A 23,742-nucleotide genomic window follows, 5' to 3' on the forward strand; every position below is an offset into this window, starting at 1 on the left:
TTCCTGCTTGATTATTTTAAAAGTATAATCATTCTTTCACTCAAAAAATTAAGTAGCAAAGTCAAACCAATGTTTTTTTTCTCCAAGTGCAACCTGTCCATCTCATGCTACAGGAGAACTCCATGCTCATTACAGACCCCATCTCCATCTAGAGCAATCTAAATTACTTTCCTTAGGGTTGCAGCTTGATTACTGACCAGGTTCTCTATGCCCTGAAGCCAATGCAGGGAATAAATTCTATCAAAATAGAAAACTCTTTTCCCTCCAGCAAACCCTAACTGGTAACTATGTCACAGTCTTCTTTTGCCTTAAGTGCCTAATTCCACTTCCATTAAATATGAAGGAAAATATTTGGCTAACTGTAACGGGAACCAAATCAAGTCCTATGTCAAAAGATGGCTTGTCTTCCATTTGGTGAGAGAATCTATAACACAGGGAAGGCTTTTATTATATATATAGCGTTTTGTGACTGTTTTTATCAAAGGCAAAGAATGAACACAGTAGTAAAAAAAAAAAAAAGGAAGGGGGGCTTTGTAGTTTTTAGTGTGACCAGAGGAACAGAAACAAAATGCTATTACCCCCTGGGATTGATCTTCCTCCTGAAATCTTAATTAAAACTAATCTTCGCCTATTAAATATTTGGAAAACTGCCATGGTTGGTTTTATATGTTCATTTTGCATATAAAGAAACAGTGACTGGTTTCCAAAGGCAGTGAAATCAATATCATATTATCTAACAATATAAACATAGAGGCTACAGTCTGCACTCTCATGTTCCTAAAAGAACGGCACCCAAGGGAAATTTCTCTCACGGAAAAGGACAACCTGCTTACAGCTGCACACCCTCTCTGCGGGCTTCACCAGGGAGAGGAAGCTCCTGAATGTGCACGTTAGGGAAGCTGTCTGGAAAATGTTCTGAGTCAGTGCAATTCAATGAAGGACTGAAAGCTGAAGTAGTGCATTAATATTAATAACAAGTATAGGTAAATGATTCATAGGTTAGCAAGAACCATTATGATTTTCTATTCTGGACATTTTCATAATAAAGGCAATAGAATTTCAACCAGTAATTCTCATACCGAGTCATAGCTTCTGGTAGAGCCTGAACATTCTTCCTGGATCTTTTCAGAGTCCCATAATGTGACTGCCAAAAAAAAAAAAAAGAAAAAAAAATCACTAGCTTTAGTTTACACTTCTTTTACAGCAGCCTGACATATGGAACAGGGTTGTGGAGATAACCTGTCATTCCTCAGATGATTATTTCAGATTAGGGCTGAGACATAATGAGGCATTAGAAAGACTTTCATAGGAGAGCTACCAACTTTATTCTGTATTAATTACATTGCTGACAGTAAGTTAGACACAACACATACTCGTAGTAAAATACAATCCTGAAAATCTTTCAGGCAGTTCAGATACAAAAAGATGGAAAAGAAATAGAGACACAGAAAAGTGAGGTGATTTGAAGAAGTGCCATGTGACATGACAGGCTGTTGTCTCAGCTACAAATAGATCAGTCTCTGTGAGCTGAAAAACCAGCAAAGTGAGCCCCTGCCTTTTTCTTCTGTGTTTCAGAGGTAGCAGCTCATTGTTAGATGGAGTCATTGACTCTTGAGTTTCATGTCTGCAAATAAACAGTCATGTTTTCCTTATCGTCAAACTTTCATAGACCCTAAGCTAGGTTTTCTTTTAAGTCTAACAGTCTTTTACAAGGTCATTTCTCATAGAGCAAATTCAAAATAAGAAAGACTTTTCTTTCACTGAAGTAACAGTTTAGACGTTATAGCATACTGATACAATTAGTGCCTTTCATTTTCCTACACATAAAAGAATTTCACCATAAATATGTTTGACTATGCATATATAATAAGAGTTTACATCAATGTGCAGCTATACTAGGAAAAGTATTGTGGCAAGAGTGTTTTTCTGTGAGTCTTGTTCCTTTAAAATTGTGCAAGGCAGAGAAAAAATTATATGAGTATTCTTCAGCAGTTTTGGAGGAAAAAAAAGTGATTCTACACCCACTCCAGCATTCTGGTTTTATTTCTGATGTCATTTGAATAATAACATAAAGAACCTCTCATTTGCAAGTTCAGCTGCTGGCTTAACACTACTTACCCTATGAAAAGGGAAAGGACTGCGTTACGCAGTTCTGCAAGCCCCTTAATGTTCCTTACTGCTGTTTTTCTCCACTGGGGCACAGAAGGGTTTGAATCAAAATTGCAGAGGCAGTCAACTAGAGATTATTCAGTATGAACTTAATTTGCTGTTGGTATGTTTTGTTGTGAGTCTTGCTGTTTAACAACTTAAAGACATCTCATACATTCTTCTCCCAGTGATACCTGAATTCTTCTAGGCTTTCCTTATAACTGGAAGCAGGTGGCACTGAAGCACAGGTATTTGTAGTGATACAAATTGCTACAAATGAGCTTTCTGCTTACATTACTAGCTGAAGGGAAAAGAAGCCACACTAATAGCAACAGACTTAATAGAGACAAATACTAAATAGAAAACACAAGTCAGAGAAATTACTGATTTCAGCAGTCATTGAGAGAAAGAAAAATGTAAAAACATGTATTTACTTCAAAAAATAACCCACTTTGATTTGCTAAAACCTAGGTAGTGAAGAAATATTTGTAGAATACCTTTACCAAATAAAACTTGAAAAAGAAATTAAACCCTTTCCTAACTTAAATGCTTTATTGGTATCAATCCTTACTGACATGAATTCTCAGTAGTAAGAATATTTTACTTGGTATAATAACTGAGGTAACGACGTTATTACATGAAGCTCTTGAACTCCATTCCAAAGTTGTCTTGTTAGTTTTACCCCCAATTTAATGACGGTTCTATCTTCACAGACTGATGTGATAAGGGCCATGATGATGGTCAGGTGGCTGAAGCACCTCCCCTATGAGGACAGGCTGGGAGAGCTGGGGCTGTTCAGCCTGGAGAAGAGAAGGCTCCAGGGAGACTTTATAGTGGCTTTCCTATAATTAAAGGGGGAGTGTAGAGATAGAACAAGGGGTAATTGTTTTAAACTGAAAGAGGGTGGATTTAGAATAGATATTAGGAAAAAAATCTTTTCTTTGAGGGTGCTGAGACGGTGGAACAGGTTGCCCAGAGAAGTTGTGAATGTCTCCTCCCTGGAAGTGTTCAAGGCCAGGTTTGATGGGTCTTTGAGCAACCTGGTCTACTGGGAGGTGACTAGAGGGCTTGGAACTAGAAGATATTTAAGGTCCCTCCCAACCCAAACCATTCTCTGACTCTATTAGAAGATAAAAGAAAAAATTACATCATTTTAATTTAATACCTGCAGTATTCACTGTTTTCTCCCAAAGAGAAAAATGAGAAACAAGGAAATACAATACCAGTAAGGAAGGATATTTCAGGTGTCTGCATGAAACATTTCTTTTAGTCAGCTTTTTTAAGCTTTGTTTCTTTTCTGGGGTATTTCAGCAGCTTTTATAAGTATTATCTTTACCTACTTCATGTGGATCATTTGATAAGAAAATCTTAGATTTAAACTCTCTGAAACTCATACTCCATCATAGTTATAATATTTTTAATTGGAGTTATTATTTTTAAAACTTTTTGAACTGACAGGATGTTATGGCTCATTGTGGTGCACAACGCAGTGCTGTTAGAATTTGAAAATAATATGCTTTTTAGAATAAGAGAGCTTGTAAATCCAAATCTTCATTAGATAACACAGAGAGATATTAATAATTTTGAAATGTAGCAGCTTTTGTTTTAGTGATGAACTCTGTTCTTTGGAACAGACTTGATAGTCTGAGCTTTCCTCTTGGATATCCTACAATGCAAATAAACCACTTCCTCTTTCTTTGCTCCTGTAACATTTTTGCTGCCCTGCCCACATCTGTTAAGACATTCACATACCATTTTCAGTGCTCTCCTGTGGCAAAACTGCTATCTTTCTGGTTCGAGCTGTATTCTCTTCTAATACTCTTGCCTATACCTCAAGATCTCATTTGATAATTCCCATGTGTCTCTTTCATGCCCTCTACCTATATTTGGAATAGCTGGCCGAACGACGGGCTGATTCAGTGACTGCATCATTGACCGTCGCATTGTCATTTGAACTTGGTCTCTTGACTATGTGGTGGGTCAAACCAATAAAGGATGGAGAAGACTTTCATTTGGCAAAGGCTATATGCAGCTTTTGCTTTTCATAAAGATACTTAGAATTTAATAGTTGTCAGAATTTAGTACACCTATTGCTGTAAAACAATGTGGGAGAAGGATTGGGGGGGGCTAGCAGAAAGTGTGAATAATTGTATATGCCTATTTTTAGTTAGGAAACTGGATTAAAATTAGTATTGAAAGAAAGCTTTTACAGCATGCTGCTACAGACATTGAAACTCTTCATTACATTTTTATGTATACATGCAAACCTACGGTTTTACTTGGTGTTCAGTAGAACATAATTTGACCAGATGTTCACATCTTCACTGTGATACATTTCATGATGTATTCTGGTTTTGAAACCAGACTAATTTAGGCATAGGTCTATGCAAAAGGGGTTGCTTTCTCTTATGACACAGTAAAGGTTTGGGGTTTATTTCTGTCTTTCCTGTAAAATGATTGAAGTATCTCTGCTTAAATCTGAAGCAAAAGAAATCTCTACAGATTTAGAATATGTCACTCCAGTAGATGAGGTCTGAACAACAGAAAACTGAGACAGAAGATGGAAATATTTACCCAAGCCTTAATCCAGCATCCACAGCTCTTACCTTCACCTCAGAAAATACACAGGGTTTTTTTTACACAGGTGACCACCAGTGATACATTAACTGCAGGGATGGATTGCCTGCCCTTCTACCGCTCATCTCCTGCGTGTGGCACTGGTGATCATGGGATTCTCTTCGGAAATCTATCGGCACTAAATCCAAGACAACAGATCAATGGCTTAACTTCTTTCCTTGATGCTTCTACTGTCTATGGCAGTACCCCTGCCGTTGAAAACAGACTGAGGAATTTAACAAGCACAGAAGGCCTTCTTAGAGTAAATGAGAAACATTATGATAACCATCGGGAATACCTGCCTTTTACAGACCAGATCCCATCACCTTGTGCACAGAACTTGGATGCAAAGGAAAGTGAGAGGATTGAATGTTTCATGGCTGGGGACAGCCGGTCCAGCGAGGTCACGTCTCTGTCAGCTATGCACACCTTGTGGCTCCGAGAGCACAACCGCTTGGCCAGGGCCCTCAGAAACATCAACCGCCACTGGACCACTGAGACTGTCTACCAAGAGGCACGAAAAATTGTCGGTGCGCTGCATCAGGTTGGCTGCTTCTTTACTTATGTAGGAGTTGCAGTGAGTATCTTAGAACAGAATCGATTAGAAAACTTCGAATCAGTTTCTGTGAGCGGCTTTTGAGATCATGTTACCTTTTCTTTGCAACCGACTGCTCTGTTTCAAATTTGGCACATTTAAAGTTTCATTTTCCACTTTCCTGAATGCAATGGCCTTGTCCTTAGTTTGTCCAGACCCCTCAGTACTCTGACTTCATGGTAGTTTCTACTCTGCTATATTTTTCTGCAAGCTTTTCTAGTGTCTACTTTGGCTACTGAAGAAGCCTTTTCAGATATATTTTTTGGTAGTCTTTCTGGTAAAGGAACAAATTAGAAGTAATCTCTCTGTACTTACATAGTGTTCAAAATGCCTTCTTTCTCATATGTATTACATAAATTAAAAACTTGTATGTGGAAAAACGCCTGTGAAGTTCTCAGTGAAGCATTAATGCAAAATCTTCAAGGAATGGTCTTTATAGGAGATTACAGGAGATATAAGTAAGAAAAGATTCCGTAAGAGTGTTTATGTTAGATCTAAGAATAGGAAAATCTATTTCTAGTCAGCATTTCCTTCCTTCTTTTCTCCTCTCTCCTCTCTCTTCTCCTCTCTCCCCCATCTCCTCCAATTACACTGGATGAGAAATATCAGGACCGGAATAAACTGAAGCCTAGGGGACTTTCCTACACTTTCTAATTTTTACAAACAGATTTGATTTTGGTACCAAAAGGAGAGAGACTGTTTTGAAAATAAATTGGGAAAAGAGGGAGGAAAATTTCATTGTTCTAATAAAATGCAGAACATTTCCTTTAAGAAACCAGCTGCATTCTCTGACGTATTGTTATTTGAATTTAAAGCCAGAAAAGTAACATATTTTATTTAATTATATTTAGTCAGTCTTTTTGAAAAGTTTGGATTGTTTTTTTAGTATATATTTTTTTTACATTAACCATGTCAGCTCCTCTGCTGTTTGCATTAAAATAATGGCATTGACAGGTAAAAATGGTTGTTAATACTTGTATGTATTGTTAATACTTAGATGTAAAGTGCAAATCCAAGAGTAGACCTCTGCGCATTCATACACTTCTGATTTATGGCTGCTAATGTTATGGCCTGAAAGAAAACACTTTGTGCAATATCATGCATGAATTTGGGCTACTCATTATCTCTGCCAGTATCACAGACTAATGAGATTTGCCTATGGCTCATTAGAAATGTGTTTGAGTTCTATCTAGCTGGTTTAGAGAAATTCATTCCAGAGAGATAATTGGAGCATCTCTATTAATGTGGTATGATAACCAGGACACTAATGACAGCTTTGACGGAAGTTACCTTGAAGTTTTCACTCTAAAATTTTGTTTCAGTTGCTACACATTTCTAAAATTCTCTCTTTTTGGAAGAGCATAATTCTTAATTCAAGCATAATTCTTGCCTATGGGTGTGTAATTATAGGAAACTGAACAAAAAGCTTTCTGTTCTTTCTATCATAAGGAGAATGAAAGAAATCTCTAAACCATACTTTTCCTTCTGGATTCTCTTTTTGGCACCATAAATATATCTAGTGACAGGTGTTTAATAATAGAAACTTGACAAAGTTACCAACATAACAGTTGCCTGTTGATATCCTGGAGGCTGATGTACTTTAACTGGACTACAATTGTTGGGTCCAATATGGCTAACTTGGATGAAACTTATTTGTGAAATTGGATGAGTAGATAACTTCTCTCAGAACTTAAACTCTATGAAATTATTAATGATAAACAATAGATTTTATAAAAGAGCACATGTTGCACACTGGCATAAGTCATATTTATAAAGAGTATAGTTCAAACTATTAACATGATTGTAATAATGTGTTCATTTTTTGCTAAATATTGAACTCTTATACAACCCCCTTTTATATAAGTTTAGGAGTTCAGCATCATCTGTAAATCTTTTAATATTTGCAGTGACAACTTCAAACCAACTGTACCAACATCATTACTGTGTTTGAGTGTTCTCTATTGTTTCTGCAATCTTCCTCAAGTGCAGGATCTTCATTTAAGTAAGTGGCTCTTCACTATCTCAGTGAGGCCATTGCAGTTACCCCTGACCAATGGAAAAGACAAGTTGCACATTTGGTGTTAGTTCACAAGTTTCTATATTGTCACTTCCTGTCTTTTTAAATTTTATTTTATTTTCCTTTTCCATCCATTATGCACCATTCAAATCCACTTTGGAAAATACTGGAGGGGTTTTGGCAAAGAAAGTCACCTTATGAGAAGTAATATGAACTTTTTGATCTTTTGCACCTAACTTGAAATAACCTCTAACATGAACAAAAATACTCCAAAATATTCCTTAATTACGTAACATATTTCCAGATATCTAATGATATCTGATATCTTCTGCTGGAAGTGATCCAGCCTGGAGGCAAACCTGCCCAGGACTGTCACTGAGGACGCTTGGGAATCCTGTTGTAATTCTGTCTTCTGCATGAGAAGGATGTTGCCTTTCATGCTAACAGCCTGTTTCACTTGGACTGCTATTGTGTTTGTAGGTGAGGATTCAGTTACTTTTCTGTAAACAGTGCACATGTAACTCATGTAAAATGTCTACAAAGCGTTTTATGATGGTCTTGTAATCATTCAGATTCTGTTTCTGTCTGGATACTTACTAAATGATTGGCTGAATTCCTAGGAAATCAGAATTTTATTTTCTCTGATGTGACTAAGTGAACAACATTTAAATACTCTTAATTGCTTTGTTACTATCTAGTCATACAGACATCTAAAGTAATTTAAACACTGAGTATAGGAGCTTCTGTTTAAAAGACAGTACCCCTTTATCATCATTTGTCACCAAATTATACCATTTTAACAGTGACTGCTCAGAGACAGTAAAAATATTGACATTATTGATTAAATTTATTTGCTTCATAAGGCTTCTGTAGAGCTTGGAGCTGATGCTATGAGGTGCTGAATGCATACTAAGAGGAGCTTGAATCACCACTAATCTCATAAATGTCACAAGGACTTGAGACTACCCAGTACCTTGAATGTTCTATCCACATAAACTTCAGCAAACAGCTGATAGTTAAATTATTTTTCATAAATAGACTTAAAGCAAGTAATAAACAATAAAGCAGTTCATTTTACTTGTTTGCAATTTCTTTTCCATATAGTCCCTTTCTAGGTCTGATTTTTATTCACGTATTTTTAGAAAAGCATGTTCCTTTGTTTCCACGGGAGAATCTCAGTTGTTGAAGGAACACTGTATTGAAAGAAAATATTATGCTTCTTTATGCCAAATATTAAAGAAAATAAACCTTTCAAATCATTCTCTCAGAGAAGGGGATGCATCCAAAAAAATTTTAACAAAAGTAATTTTGGTGTTGTCAGCTGTTTACACCTTCTGTAAGACTTATGTGTCAGTTAGGAGAGCTCATAGCAAGCCTCTCCTTGGCTGGGTACAGACAAATATAGGCAAGGTACATTCAGAGATCACACAGAATACTGGATGCTACTTTTGATATGGTTCTCCGTCAAACTTCAGGTTCCTTCTGACAGTATTATCTTCTGCTATATTAGTAAAAATCTCTTAGTCTCTGTTGTCTAAAAATCACCTCTACCTGATGGAACCTTCTCCCAGGCAACCAGTGACAGGAGGAGAGGGCACAGCCTGAAGGTGCTTCAGAGGAGGTTTAGGTTGGATCTCAGGAAGCATTTCCTCATGGAGAGGGTGCTCAGGCACTGGGATGCACTGCCCGGGGAAGTGGTGGAGTCACCATCCCTGGAGGTGTTTAAGGAGAGGCTGGATGTGGCACTTAGTGCCGTGGTCTGGCCCATGAGGTGGTGTTGGCTCATAGGCTGGACTTGATCTCAGAGGTCTTTTCCAGCCTCAACAATTCTGTGATTCTGTGAACCTCATTTAGTCATGGAAAGTTTCCATCAAACAGATGCCTCTCCTAGCTTAAAGTGGGCATAAGACCTCTGTTTACCCTCAGCCTTTTAATTTTCGTGTCTTGAAGTGGCAACCCTTCTTCATCCACCAAGGAAACAAGAAATTAAAATGTTGCCTCTGAGGTAAATGAAAAATCTGAATTGAAAGGCAGCTTGGCTTGGGATTTCATTTACAATGAGCCAAAAAATTACAGTGATATCAGGATCCTTGTGGCTACAGCTAACCGAGTCCTATTTAAAAGCTTTGCTTGTAAAAACTAACTCTAAATTCAAAATTAGAAAGACCTGTTGTCTTACAAAACCTTTGTGAATGTAGCAAAAGCTCAAGTTCTCAAATGACATTGTCAATATTAATTTCTAACAATTTTTTCATTTGTTGTGTTAAAGGAGTTGTAAAAAAAGAGATTCTAACCTATCATCTTTCAAATATTTTGTTCACTGGATGACCTAATCTGAAAACAAAGAGGTTGTTACCTCTGCCTTCTGAGAAAAGTGAGCAAATTTTGGCAAGTTTTGCTTGTCTCCATGCTGTGCCTAAATTAAAGACACAAGTTTTTAATAAGGTCATTTTATGCCAACTAGCTCTGCAATATGCACTGTATCAAGCACAAAGTACATTTGTCTATATATTTTCTTGCATATTATTTTGAATATATAAGGTACTTCATTGAGTTCCTTATGTTTCATATTCATCCCATTATGCTTTATTGAGTTCAGCATAATCTCTAGCCTATAATGCACTTTCATTTTCATGTTTGGTACATTAGATCATTCCCACCCCCCCCTTTTTGGGGGAGAGTCATGGTTACTCCTATACTTTTTCCATGCAACTGTAATACTACTACACTATAAAAGCATTGACAGAAGGTGTTTATCAGCATTTTTATTTTTCCAGGGTATTTTCTAGGAGTCCATAAGTTGGCTTGTGTTTAGCATAAAATGCCTACTAAGGGATTCTGGGCACTAGTATTTTAAAGCTTGGTCACTTGAATATTTAGTAACATGGATTTGTGTCACAAATATATGTCTGAAAGTACAATCTGTTCATATCAACAACCTTTTTTGAAAGATGTCATAGCAATTCATGCTTTCATTGCGATTTTAAGGGCATTATAATTTTCACCATCACAATCAAGGCTTTAAATCTCAGCATACCTCCCATGAGCTGGATCACTCCTGTGGATTGTAAGTGAGGAGCAGTGGTAATGTCTGCTTAGGAGCCTTCGTCTGAGCACTTATGGTAGAAACTAGCAGGGGCCTGACTATTGCACTGTACTGAGCCGTACTGCTGATTCTCTGGTCATTTGTCTCCTTACTGCCAAAATACGATATTATTTATCAGCTAATAATGTTCTCAGTCATGCCAAATGCTTGGGCATAGATGAGTGATGAAAAAGGCATTTAGCACCTGGGAATCATTACTATTAGTTTATAAAAGTGTTGAATTATGTTTCTTTTTCTTTTCTTTCAGATTATTACTTTAAGAGATTACATTCCAAAAATCATTGGTCAAGATGCTTTTAATCTGTATATTGGCCTTTATACAGGTTACGATCCCACAATAAATCCTACAGTTTCTAATGTATTTTCAACAGCTGCTTTTCGTTTTGGTCATGCAACAATTCAACCAATAGTAAGGCGACTGAATGAGCAGTATTTAAATGATCCAGAACTCCCTAATCTTCATTTACATGAAGTTTTCTTTAGTCCTTGGAGGCTTATTAAAGAAGGTATGGCTTTTTTTTTTGTAGACTTTTTTTTTATTTTTAAAAAAACTGGAGTTTTTAATACTCGCAAAGTATTTTCTTTAGTCCTCAACTGATTTTTGGGACTTTCTTTCCAGTACGTGAAGGGGGCCTACAGGGCCTCAAGGGTGTGTAGCAACAGGATGAGAGAAAATGATTTTAAACTAGAGGAGGGTAGATTTAAATTAGATGTTAGAAAAAAGTTCTTTACAATGAGGATGGTGAAACACTGGAATATGGTTGCACAGAGAGGTGGTGGAAGCTCCATCCCTGAAGACATTCAAAGTCAGACTTGATGGGATTCTGAGCAGCCTGATCTAGTTAAAGATGTGTGTCCCTCACTACAAGAGGAACATCAAGGTGCTTGAGAGGGTACAGAGGCGGCCTACCAAGCTACTAAAGGATTTGGAGCACATCTCATATGCGGAACACCTGACGGATCTGGCACTGTTTAGCTTGGAGAAGAGGAGATTGAGGGGAGACCTTGTTGCTCTCTACAACTACCTGAAAGGAGGTTGTAGCAAGGTGGGGGTTGGTCTATTCTCCCTAGTGGTGAAGGATAGGACAACAGGAAATGGCTTTAAGTTGCACCAAGGGAGGTTCAAGTTCGATACTAGGAAGAATTTCTTTACTGAGAGGGTTGTCAACCATTGGAACAGGCTGCCCCGGGAGGTGGTTGAGTCACCGTCCCTGAAGGTGTTTAAGAGATGGGAAGATATTTCGTTGAGGGACATGGTTTGTTTGTGTTGATAGGGCTAGGAAACAATTGGACTCGATGATCTTGAAGGTCTCTTTCAGCCAAAAATGTTCTATGATTCTATGTTCTCTGTCCTTGCTCACTGCAGGGGGATTGGACTAGATGACCTTTAAAGGTCCCTTCCAGCCCAACACATCCTATGATTCTATTTAAACCATTTGGGTTTTTTTCCAAAATATTGTAAGTTTTTTCAAACTTACCTAACTTGAATTAGTAATAGGAACATTTATTTAATTGCCTTACTGATTTAAGTTTTAGATTAAGTTCCAGAGTGTTAACATGCACTGGAATAATTAATCTGAGTTCAGTAGTTGTCTGAATCAGACAAAAGTTATTCTCCAGATTAAATCAGTCTGATAGGTTGACAATGGACTGGTGATTGATTATTAATTAAGAAGATATTTGATATCTTTTTTTGTAGATACCTGTGTTATGTCAGGGGCTGTTCAGCTCAGTCGGTTAAAGCATGGTGTTGATAACACAGAGGTCAAGGGTTCGATCCCCGTTCGGTCCCCATGAGTTGCCTCATCTAGTTGAGAGGCGTCCCTGCCCATGACAGGGCGGTTGGATTAAATGATCTCTAATGTCCCTTCCAGCCTAGGCTATTTTATGATTCTATGTGATTTTATGATTATCAGGTTGCAAATTTTCTTTTAGCTGAAGAAGATGGAACTTTTTCATGACAATATTACTTCTACTTCAACATGAAGGAGATTTTTTGCATGCATTTGAATGTAAAAGTCTATGTGGCCAATGTTTAAAAAACATTACATGTTGTAATATTATATTATTTTTGTGTATAAAGGAGGCCTGGATCCTTTATTAAGGGGTCTTCTAGCACATCCAGCAAAACTGCAAGTGCAAGATGAACTGCTGAATGAGGAGTTAACAGAAAAACTGTTTGTGTTGTCCAATAATGGTTCACTTGATTTAGCATCACTAAATCTACAGCGTGGACGTGATCATGGACTCCCAGGTCTATTGTTTTTTCTAGAATTTTCTTCCAACTGGGAACTGAACTATAACTGTTTATATCTGGGATGTAATTGTAAGTTTTTAAAATAATAGCTTTAGTAATCAGAAAAGTAACTTGTGTCTCTTTTGAAACTTATGTTGCTAATACTTTTAAGTTTTATGCAAACAATATATTCAACCGCATTTCAAAGTAAAATTATCCATTAAGTCTGGAATCTAGACAGACAGTACTAGTGAATGGATCTGGGTATGCTCAGCATGAAGCTTATTCTTGATGGAACCAGCACCAGAGGAGTGGGGTTTCTGCCTGCAGCAGCTGTTTGCCACAGCCTCATTGGCTCTGCCTACCATAGAAGGTGTTGAGATATCTCCAGGAGTGGTGCAGATGGCTTAGTTAGTTGTACATCTCCTTTTCTGAATTATTACACATTTGTGCCTGCTTTTTGCACAAGATCTCTTACTCCAGTTAGCCCAGGGTAAGACTGAACTAACAGTCAAGGAGCATTAGCCCATCAGGCCTTGGGTGTACCGGCTTAGAGGAAGACTGTTAGAGCTTAGTTCGATTTGATTGCATCAGATATTAAAAAAATATAGTAGGTTCCCAGTTCTGTGTAAAAACCTCTTACAAGCATGCCACAGCTTCTGAGAGAGGAGGAAACAAGCCTAAGCATGGCAGACAGTTATTTCTGGTTTCTAAAACTGTGCCCTGCCCCCCTCTCTGATCAGATCGCTTGTCTGCATGGCTAAGGAAAAAAGACGTCCTTCCTTCTGTCCTGCCCATGGAGGTGGGACTGACTGATTGTCAAATGACATTATGTCCGTGAGTGACAATCTTCTCCATTTCTCCTGTGCAACTCCACAGTTAGGAATATACAAGCCATTGGCCCTGGACAGTAGAAATGAAATCTCACTCTGGCTTGGAGTTTAAGGCTCTCAGCTACCCAAGCATAGAAATGGAGGTCTGATCTCCTAGATCAGAAGTTAAAGTTCACTTGGGAGGTAGAGGAGTTTAATTTCAATGATGTAAAAGAAATCTACTTTCCTGAAAGCTGGACATGTGCCGTAGGAGTCTCTCCTCAGAAATGTGCTTTATTTACTAACTTCATTGGGGTTACTTCTTGCTCACTCTTCACCTAACTCCTGTATTCCTAGTCTGGAAATCTCACAACACAGTGCATGCTCCTATTATCATGTTTACTTTGCTTGAATATGTAAAAATTGTTTTAAATCTTTGTTTTCCTTTATGAAAATTATGTGGCAATTTCATATCCTGTAGTTTCAAACTCTGCCATCATTTCCCTGATCAACTTAAGCAATAATACTGGGCTTATTTTTAGACGTAACTGTCTATGATTATAATTAAGGTTGTCAGAATCCAGTGCTTATAAATTTATTAATTTCATATATCATGCATAACAGTCAAGTCTAACCTTCCTTTTTAAACATCATATTTGCAGGTTATAATGACTGGCGAGAATTCTGTGGCTTACCCAAACTGGAAACTCACAGTGACCTGAATACTGTAATAACCAATCACAATGTCACTGAAAAAATCATGGAATTGTACCATAATCCTAGCAATATTGATGTTTGGCTTGGTGGTCTGGTAGAAGATTTCCTTCCAGGGGCTAGAACTGGTCCCCTGTTTGCATGCATAATTGGGAAGCAAATGAAAGCACTAAGGGATGGTGACCGGTGAGTTTGTATATGCTGTTGAATAATATGTGTAAAAAATCAGAAGCAACGAAGATTTTACATATATAATGGCATTCCCAGAGTATAAAACCACAAGGCACTTAAATGTGTTTTAAACAAATTATTCCCTGCCACTTCCACATTTTTATCTTAACTCCTTCAGTTGTGTTGGGTGATTTTTGGCTTATTCTTCTATGGTTTGTATACAGCCTCAATTCCAGAAGACATGGAGATTGTTTCTGTGGTGCTTAGATGCCCAATTTTGCATTCCTGGTGGAAATGCAAGGTGCCACCAGCAGTTAATTGTGGCAGGGGCAGCTAATTTCTGTGTGCATGGATGTAGCACTGTGCAGGTTTTAGCTGTCCTGTCCCTTAGGGCTGCGCTGGGCTCAGGAACTGGAAGAACCTTGACATTTTCCATGGCAACCACAGTAAAATCAGAAAGGAAAGGCTGTAATTCAGGGTTCCTAGAGGTGATAATAAAAACACCATGTACCTGGTTTTATGTGAACTGGGACTGCAAAGTGCTCCCAGAATTACCTCACTGGACAGAGCATAGGATGTTCCTTCTCCCAGTCCTGCACAACCATGACCAGGATCTTGTGCCAGCACAACCCTCCACATCAGGAAGGCAGGGGAGACACAGCTTCGGGTCATAAAGGGGTGCAAGATGCAGTTTATATCTTGCTTCTGCTCTTGAAGCAATTATCAAGTCAACCTTGTTTTCATTTCTCTCATGTACTTGTGGCAGTAATTTTGAATCTCATGAGAAGACTAATTTTAAACTGCTCACACCATGCTAGCTGTGGTGTTTTATGTACATCTGGTCCTTACTCTCACCTTTAAGCTCCTCTCATAAGTCACTGTTGTGGAAAGAAACTATTATGTAAATAAGCAGCATCCAAGGCAGAATTTAAATCTGAACTTTAAAAAATGTTAATTAATTAGCTCACAGGATAAAGTAATGTTAATCATAAAGGTGGTATCTTATTAGCACAAACTGTATAGACAACAAACGTTCCACTCAGCTGTGTCAAAAATGTGGTTCAAAGTCCTCTGAAATGTACAGGCATACTTGACCCTCTCTGGAGAAGGATAATCTATTGAGGTCTTTCCAGCCTGGTTTCCATTATTCAGAGCCTTACAATACTACTTATTATTCAGTCTCTTATGACACTACTAGCATTAATTAAACAAGCATAACATGTTATCTCCAAATTGAGAAAAAGAAGGTTCTAGCAATGAAGAATTGCCCAGGTTTCTCCACAAAGTTTGTGTCAGCTAACTGCCATGTGAAAAAGTATTCTGTCATTAATACTAAATGAAGAGAAGTTAGAAATGTGTTAGAACTTGTCACACAGTAAGTACAAGAAAGGAGAAATCTAACATTCATTGCATTGCCTTGTTAGACAGAGTACTGGATATTATCTACATCTGCACCAGTAACACTACATGCTTACTAGATACCCTAATTGACATGTCAGTAGGTAGGGATTTCAAAATATCTCTTCTAACATATTCATTTAAATTCAGAAGTTGGGACAAAGTGGAATTTTTGACTGACTGAACTCCATACTTAAACTATTTTGTCAGTAATCTGGCAAAACCAAACGGGGTTCCTTTTTCCAATGTACTAAATTCAAGCATTGTCTTCACCTTAGCCAAATCACCTCAAAGAAATTGCTTTTTTGCTTCTCTTCCTACTCTGATTTTTTTGTGATTTCAGGATTTGCAATAGGTGGGCAAAAATTCTGAAGCTGACTTTGTGATTCTTTTCATCGGGAGGGCTTAAGGTTTTTTTTCTTTCATTTTTTACTCTGACCATGTAAAATTCACCTGCAAAATTTTGGTCACCTGATGAGGTTGATTAGAACAACCTTTGTTAGAGTAAACACTTACCTGCTGGGTAGATTAAAAAACATTTTTTCTGTTCAAGCCTTCTCAGCATTGTAGATAAATGTATTTCATGATAGAAGTAGAATAGGTTTTAACATACACAGAAGGGAAAATGAGAGGTGCAGGATACTTGCGTGGAGCAAAGCCTTTGATAGCTTTGGTTATGGAAAGAGGTCTGAGAATGGTCAGTGAGTTTTCACAGAATCACAGAACGGCAGTGGCTGCAAAGAATCTCTGGAGATCATCTAGTCCAACCCACCTGCCAGAGCAGTTTCTTCTAGAGCAAGCTGCACAGCATGGTGTCCAGCCAAATTTTGAATGTCTCCAGAGATGGAGACTCCGCAATCTCTCTGGGCAGCCTGTGACAGTGCTCTGCCACTCTCAAAGTAAAGAAATTCCTATGACGGAACTTCCAGTGTTCAAATTTGTGCTCATTACCCCTTGGCCTGTCACTGGGCACCACTGAAAAAAGACTAGCCCTGTCCTCCTGACACCCACCCTTCAAGTATTTATAGGCATCGATAAGATCTCCCCTCAGTCTTCTCCACACTAAAAAGTCCCCAGTCTCAGCCATTCTTCCAGCCCCCTAATCATCTTCACAGACCTTTTCTGTACCCTCTTCAGCAGTTCCCTATCCTTGAACCAGGGAGCACAGAACAGCGCTCCAGATGCAGCCTCACCAGAGCAGAGTAGAGGGGGAGGATAACCTCCCTCGACCTGCTGGCCACAGTCTTCTTGATGCACCTCAGGATGCCACTGGCCTTCTTGTCCACAAGGGCACATTGCTAGTTCATGATCATCCGCTTGTCCACCAGGACTCCCAGGTCTTTTTCCTCAGAGCTGCTTTCCAACAGGTTCTGAGACTTTGAGCATCCTCATCTAGTGGGAGGTGTCCTTGCCCATGGCAGGGGTTTGGAACTAGATGAATTTTAAGGTCCCTTCCAACTCAAGCCGTTCTATGATTCCATGATTCTATGAGGTCAGTCCCGATGATTCTATGAGGTCTGTAGTTTCCTACATCTTTCTAACATGCTGCACACATGCCAGGTTTGCACAGGGTCCACAGTCCATATTGCTGTTCCTTTCTGACCAGAAAAAAAGTAAATGCAAAAACCACAGAATTTTCTAGAAATCCCAGCCTTATTCTCCCATATTAGTGATGCCCAAGTCCCATGCTAAACCTGAGGTCAATTTGTATGGTGTGATCATATCCATACTCTACTGCTAAGGGTCCTAGGACATGTTACCACGAATCTTGCTCAGCATCTGGGAAAATCCTAATTGGCCTGAGTACCACAGGGAACTATCATAGTGGTTTAGCAGTGCTTGACACCATTTAATGTATTAATGAAGATGTGTTATCAAGCATTCCAAAAATACTTTTTACCATTCATGACACGTCTTTACATTCACAATTTTTGTCTTTTTTTTTGCTCAGTGTTTTCTTTCCCTTTTTATCTTTAAGCATGTATGTATGTGTATATGCACACATATGTATATATTTTATATATATGAATATAATTTTATAGATACAACTTTATAGCATCAACTGGTTGGACCTGTTGGAGTGGGTTAAGAGGAGGGACACAAAAATGATCAGAGAATTGTAACACCTCTCCTATGAGCAAAGTCTGGGAGAGTTGAAGCTATTCAGCCTGGAGAAGAGAATGCTCTGGGGAGACCTTAAAGTGACTTTCCAGTACCTGAAGGGGGCTTCTAGTATCAGGAAGTGTAGCAATAGGACGATGTTGAGATATGACAAGGGGTAATGGTTTTAAACTAAAAGAGAGTAGATTTAGACTTCATATAAGGAAGAAAGTCTTTATAGTGAGAGTGGTAAAACATCAGAACAGGTTGCCCAGAGAGGTGGTAGAAGCCCCATCCCTGGAAACATTCAAGGTTAGGTTGGAGAGAGTCCTGAGCAACCTGATCTAGTTGATGTCCCTGCTCAGTGCAGGGGGCTTGGACTAGATGATGTTTAAAGGTTCCTTCCAAGCCAAACCATTCTATGATTCTGTTCTGACATTACACTCCTGATCTGACGGAATGGAGAAAGCAGCTCGTCTCTGCTCCAGCCACTTCTATTAGCTTACCCTTTGTATGGTCAAAAGCACAATTACTCATACAATTTTATAGTATAATTGGCCTGTATATCTACAACTTTCTCAGCAAAGAACTCCATATTAAATGGAGGAGCATTCAGCAATACCTGTTTTCATAACAACCATTCATTAATGGCAAGCAGATTTCAAAAGCTATGGTATGGGGAAATCTATTATTGTTACTCATGTGATTGTCTTGTAAATTGTGCTTAAAAGAATTTATGAGTGCACAGTCAATGTTGGTGTGCATAAAATTAAACATGCAGTTCAGACAAATTAGTTCCAAGTTTTATCTCAGGATTTTTACTTTTTTTTTCTTTTTTGGCCCTGTAGCATCAATGAAAAGTAGTTCTGCGAATGTGGAAAATTAATAATTTTAACCGATTGACTTTAACACATCATCTGAGTTGAGTAATTTGTCAGACTTGCAGTAGCCTTTTCATGAGTATGTAAGTCTGAAGACTTACATACTCATGACATATTTGCTTTTATTGTTGCATCCACCTACATTTTGCTGTAATTCTTTTTTTTTGTCTTTTACATAGGGTTCTATGAGCAGCTCCTTGAATTTGATCTTTCAAAATGTTTCTATTGTTCTTTCCAGATTTTGGTGGGAAAATGATAATGTTTTTACAGATGCTCAAAAGCAGGAACTCCAAAAACACTCATTGTCCCGAGTGATTTGTGACAATACAGGAATTTCTGATCTGCCAGCAGACGCCTTTCAGCTTGGAAAGTTTCCACAGGATTTTAAACCTTGTGACGACATACCTGGGATGAATTTAGAAGCTTGGCGAGAACTCTATCAAGAAGGTAATCTGGTAATTACTGTTTTTTTCTGACAGGAGTAATCAGCAGTTAGAGCACTGACCTTAATTGTAGCAGGTCTTTATTTACTGGTCTCATGCAGATCTTTACTATTTCTGCCTTTTAGGAATGGGATCTAGGTCTTTCTTTTATTCTCAGCTTCCTTTGTAAAAAAGATAGTGTTTACCAAATTCTCTCTGATACCATGAATACGTTATGAAATATCCAGACATTATGACAATTGGGGCAGGATTTCTTGGACAGACAGAAAATGCTAAGAACTCTGCAGAACAGACTATTAGAAGATAATGCTAATTTCACAAGATTTATAAGCCAAACCTGAGGCATTCTGTACAAATTCTTGTCCAGAAATGAAGAATTAAATTCCTGATCACCTTAAAATATGTGAATAATTTCACCGAAAAGTGAATTTATAGCAGTAATGGAAAATAACGTCCGTTCGTGAGGGTAAGGTGGTAATTTCTTAAAGCTCATAATACAGTCTTTTTATTTGTAGAGGAAATATGTGGAACACCAAAGAGTGTGGAAAATGGTGATTTTGTGTACTGTTCAGAATTTGGAAAATCTACAGTGATTTATTCATGTCAATATGGATTTCAATTACAAGGACAAGCGCAAATAGCCTGCACAAGTGAAGGATGGAACTCTGAGGCTCCTGTTTGTATAGGTACCTATTTTTTGTTTCCGAATTTTCTAAAATTTAAAGTCCAGCACAGCTCATCATAAATGAACTCCTTTTTATGCTCTCTCGCAGTCAACTTTATTGGTTTATAGGTACAATACCATAATGAGAGAACTCTCCCTGATCCAGAATTTCTATCTCAATCTCTACCCATCCTGATCCAACAATCAAGTTGATGATAGGATAATGTCACTAAAAGTTACCTAATGGAGCTAAAAAATACTCTATTAACAATGATTAAGAATAAAAAAAAACAAACCTGGCAAATCAAAATTATACATTGCTTCTTTCTACATTCAACATGACAGCAAGACAGTGTTGTCATCTTCTCAGCATTGTTGCAATGGATTCTCTAGACACAAAGTGAGCTCAACATCAGTCATTCCACATCATTCTAACAAGCTGAGCAAAAGTGACAAAGAAAAAAATACTATGAAGCAAATAAGTAAAATTAAGCAGCTTAGCTATCCCTTCAGCTCCAACCTCCCTTTCTCAAATAACTGTGCAAACGCTTGCCAGACATCAATTACTTCTGCGGATAAAAAAGTATAGCAGATGAAAAATCAATAAAAAGAAACTGTATTTTGACATTTCATGCACATTTTCAGAGGAATATTATTCTGTTATTTTAATTGTTCTTTTATATCCTCTTTTAATTTTGCCTTTTTTTTACTGTTGAATAGAATAGGCTAGGAAGAGAGAGAATGTGGCAGGTATTTCATTCTTTGCAGCTATGAAGGATGAGCTCTCTCTGTTCACATCACAACTGTGCATATTTATAATGGGGGGTGTGTGTATGTATATATTTATACATATACATATACATATACACATATACCTAGAATATTCAGCTTTATGAGAATATGAGGCAAAATGAAACCTGAAAAGGCCATATTTAGGAATATATTATGGATGGCAGTAAATTAATTTGAACGCAAGTGCTGCAGCTGATCCTCAATACAGTCTGTTTATCTGTATTTCTATGACAGCAGAATAGAGAGCTATTCATTCTAATTGTATACCTGGTATGGAAAAACTCAAATGAATTTTTCAACTCTTTCCTTTATTCAAATCCTATTTATCCGCTGAATTCCACCCACATAAATACCATATAAAGAAATAAAGCTGTTAAATGAATTATAATAAAATATTTTCAATGGATTAATGTTCTGGCAGCAAAATGAATAAATAAGTTATATGAATGAATCATTCCTCGTCCTACTTTCTTTTTATATGTTCAGTAACGTAGACGAAAGACTGTATATCTGCTATAGAAAAACAAGCTGCTGCATATATTAAGCAAGGCCTTTATTAAAAGAAAATCATCAAAACCCACTTATGCAGATGTTACTTCAGTTTTACAGTGGAAAGCACTTTGTTCCATGCATGTCTGTGCAATGTGTTGCCATTCTTCTAAATGTTCAGCAAATTAGGAATAAGTCAAGCAATATAATGAGGAGGATAGAGCTCAACATTTCTGCAGATGGTTTCAAAATTATATACTGCTCTGGAAAAGACAGAATGGCCTGCTGGCAAAAGCAGAGGAATCTGAGAGCTGTTAATTCCTGCTTACTAACTTTGGCTTTGACAGAAATCATTTCTATTGATTCAGGAAGTCATTCAGTGCCAGACTATGCTACCTTCCTTTATATTACTATGCTACCTTCCTTTATATTACTATGCTACCTTCCTTTATATTGTTATCTATCTTACTCTTGATAGATAACTCTGTTTATATTGCTTTAATAAAGTACTGCTCTCTTTGAGTAGTAGGGTAGGCTGGTGAGATCTGACCTGCATTATTTAGTGATGGAAAAAAGAGTTAGCTAGTGAACAGACAGCATGACTATGGATCTACAAAAGCTGAAATAGCATATTTGAATCACAGCGCAGGCAAAGCCTGTGCACGTTTTCCTTCTCAGGCAATGCCAAAGCCAGTGGGAGTTAACCCAAAATGTAGTCTTGAAAGGAGTAACACTTATTCAGGAACCTTCATCCTGAGTAACAGAATATTTCCCTGCTTCAGACATGTATTATGAGAGTTAGCATTTCTTAAGGGTTCTAAAGTTTAGGATTATTCCTTGCATGATTAGTCTTTTGACTGTTTCACTTGATGGCTGGCTTTGGACACAGCTACTGCTTTGTTTTAAAATTTAAGAGAGGATCAGGCTTGATCCTATTTCCAATGAGAGAATTCCCCAAGTGGTCTGAATGACAATGCTAAACTAAGTCACTAAATGATTCCTACAGGATCAGTTTCTAATCCTGATCCAAAAGTGCTACTTAGCCTGAAGCAGCAGATCAAATATTGTGGTAGGGAAGAAAAAGAAAGGAATATAACCAAAAAGAGAAGACACTGAAGTCTCAGCTAGTTTCTTGCAGTGCTTCCCAGGACCATGGATCAGAGATATTGAGCAAGCTGGAAAATATTATACAGGACCAATGGGAAACTATCTAAAACAATGTTGGGCACTTATTTTAGGCAACTGAATCCAGTTCTGCAAGTCAATATTACAAAGATGCAGAAACATGGAAAAGCCTCTGTTCTTGCCCCACTGAGTATTTCTATTCCTGCATTCCACACTGTCTCCCATTTCACCGCATAATCAGAATGTGAGAGTGAAATGTCTTGAATAGCCTCAGGAGCAATATGTTTATGTACATTTTCCAATAGATAATTGTTCATCTGCTCGTAATTCTTTCAGGATATTGTGATTTCACAGAATTCATATAGCATCTAGAAACAACCACCTTTGCAGTGATAACACAATTTACAGTTAAAAATTTTGTAACTAAAGCTAAACTGAATCCTTGGCTCCTCAAAATCCTTCCTAGAAATGTATAGACTGTGTCAGTGTAATTATTTTCACTGTCTCTGCAGACCAAGTTCATCGAGGAATTCCAAGTCTTAGGACATAAGCATGTGCAAAGAGAGCTCTCAAGTTCACAGTTTGCATTTTTGAATATTCACCCTATTGCCGATTACCAAAACAACCTTTTTTTTTCATCATTTTCAGCTTAAAAACAGTAACAGAATACCTCACAACAAAACAAAAAACAAACAAACCCGACTTTCTGCTTTGAACAGTAACAATGAAGATCTTTGGCAGTATCTATGTGTCATTGAAAGTGCACAATACTTTTCATTTATGAATACTTGTAGAAGGTGTGTGTGAGAAGGTAGTAACCCCACTCTGTAATTGGTAACAATTATTGATCACTGTGTATTCATTTTGCAGACATCAATGAATGTGAAAATAAAATTAATCCACCATGCTCTCCATCTGCTAAATGCATTAACACCAAAGGCAGCTACAAATGTCTCCCTGCTGATTCTTACAACCTGGCAGAAGATGGAAGAACATGCGTTGGTAGTGCTTGTGAACCTACTGTCCACTAAAACTTCTTTGTTTCTGTTTCACAATGCTGTAAAAATCATAAAATTGAGATTTAATGAAGAGCTGTTAACATGTATAAAACCTCTAAACAGTCATGGGCATAAAAATACAGGCAGATTCTGTAAAATAAATGAAGGTGTATAAATAATACAGACACAGAAGTAAGCGTTTCATTTTCCATTCCTACCGTATCTAAACCACTAGTTGTTTCCTGACAATGCATATGAAGGAGGGATCAAATCTGTCTCAGTTTTTCCTAGTTAGTATCTAAACTCAACATCTGAATCTTAACTACATTCCATAGACTACACTCTAAAACTCTTAACCCTTTTAAAGGAAGCATAAATTATGCATTTCCATGATTTTTAGCTTTTCAGCATGCATGGAAGCTGTACTGTGTTTTAAG

General features: G+C 37.6%; 1 protein-coding gene across 1 annotated transcript in view; it reads left to right on the plus strand.

Annotated features, from left to right (window-relative positions):
- TPO (thyroid peroxidase) overlaps positions 1-23,338 on the plus strand; it is a gene marked incomplete at its 5' end in the record, with an annotated part of 32,880 nt that extends 9,542 nt beyond the window's left edge. Inside the window, 7 exons of the mRNA XM_009864866.1 lie at positions 4,793-5,308; positions 10,730-10,988; positions 12,566-12,736; positions 14,193-14,430; positions 19,033-19,241; positions 19,753-19,923; positions 23,178-23,338. Of these exons, the coding sequence (XP_009863168.1) occupies positions 4,793-5,308; positions 10,730-10,988; positions 12,566-12,736; positions 14,193-14,430; positions 19,033-19,241; positions 19,753-19,923; positions 23,178-23,338 (1,725 nt within the window). The remainder of the gene's footprint in view (positions 1-4,792; positions 5,309-10,729; positions 10,989-12,565; positions 12,737-14,192; positions 14,431-19,032; positions 19,242-19,752; positions 19,924-23,177) is intronic.
- Between the last annotated feature and the right edge of the window lie 404 nt (positions 23,339-23,742).

This window comes from Apaloderma vittatum, unplaced genomic scaffold (assembly GCF_000703405.1).
Source record: "Apaloderma vittatum isolate BGI_N311 unplaced genomic scaffold, ASM70340v1 scaffold3722, whole genome shotgun sequence".
Classification (NCBI taxonomy): domain Eukaryota; kingdom Metazoa; phylum Chordata; class Aves; order Trogoniformes; family Trogonidae; genus Apaloderma; species Apaloderma vittatum.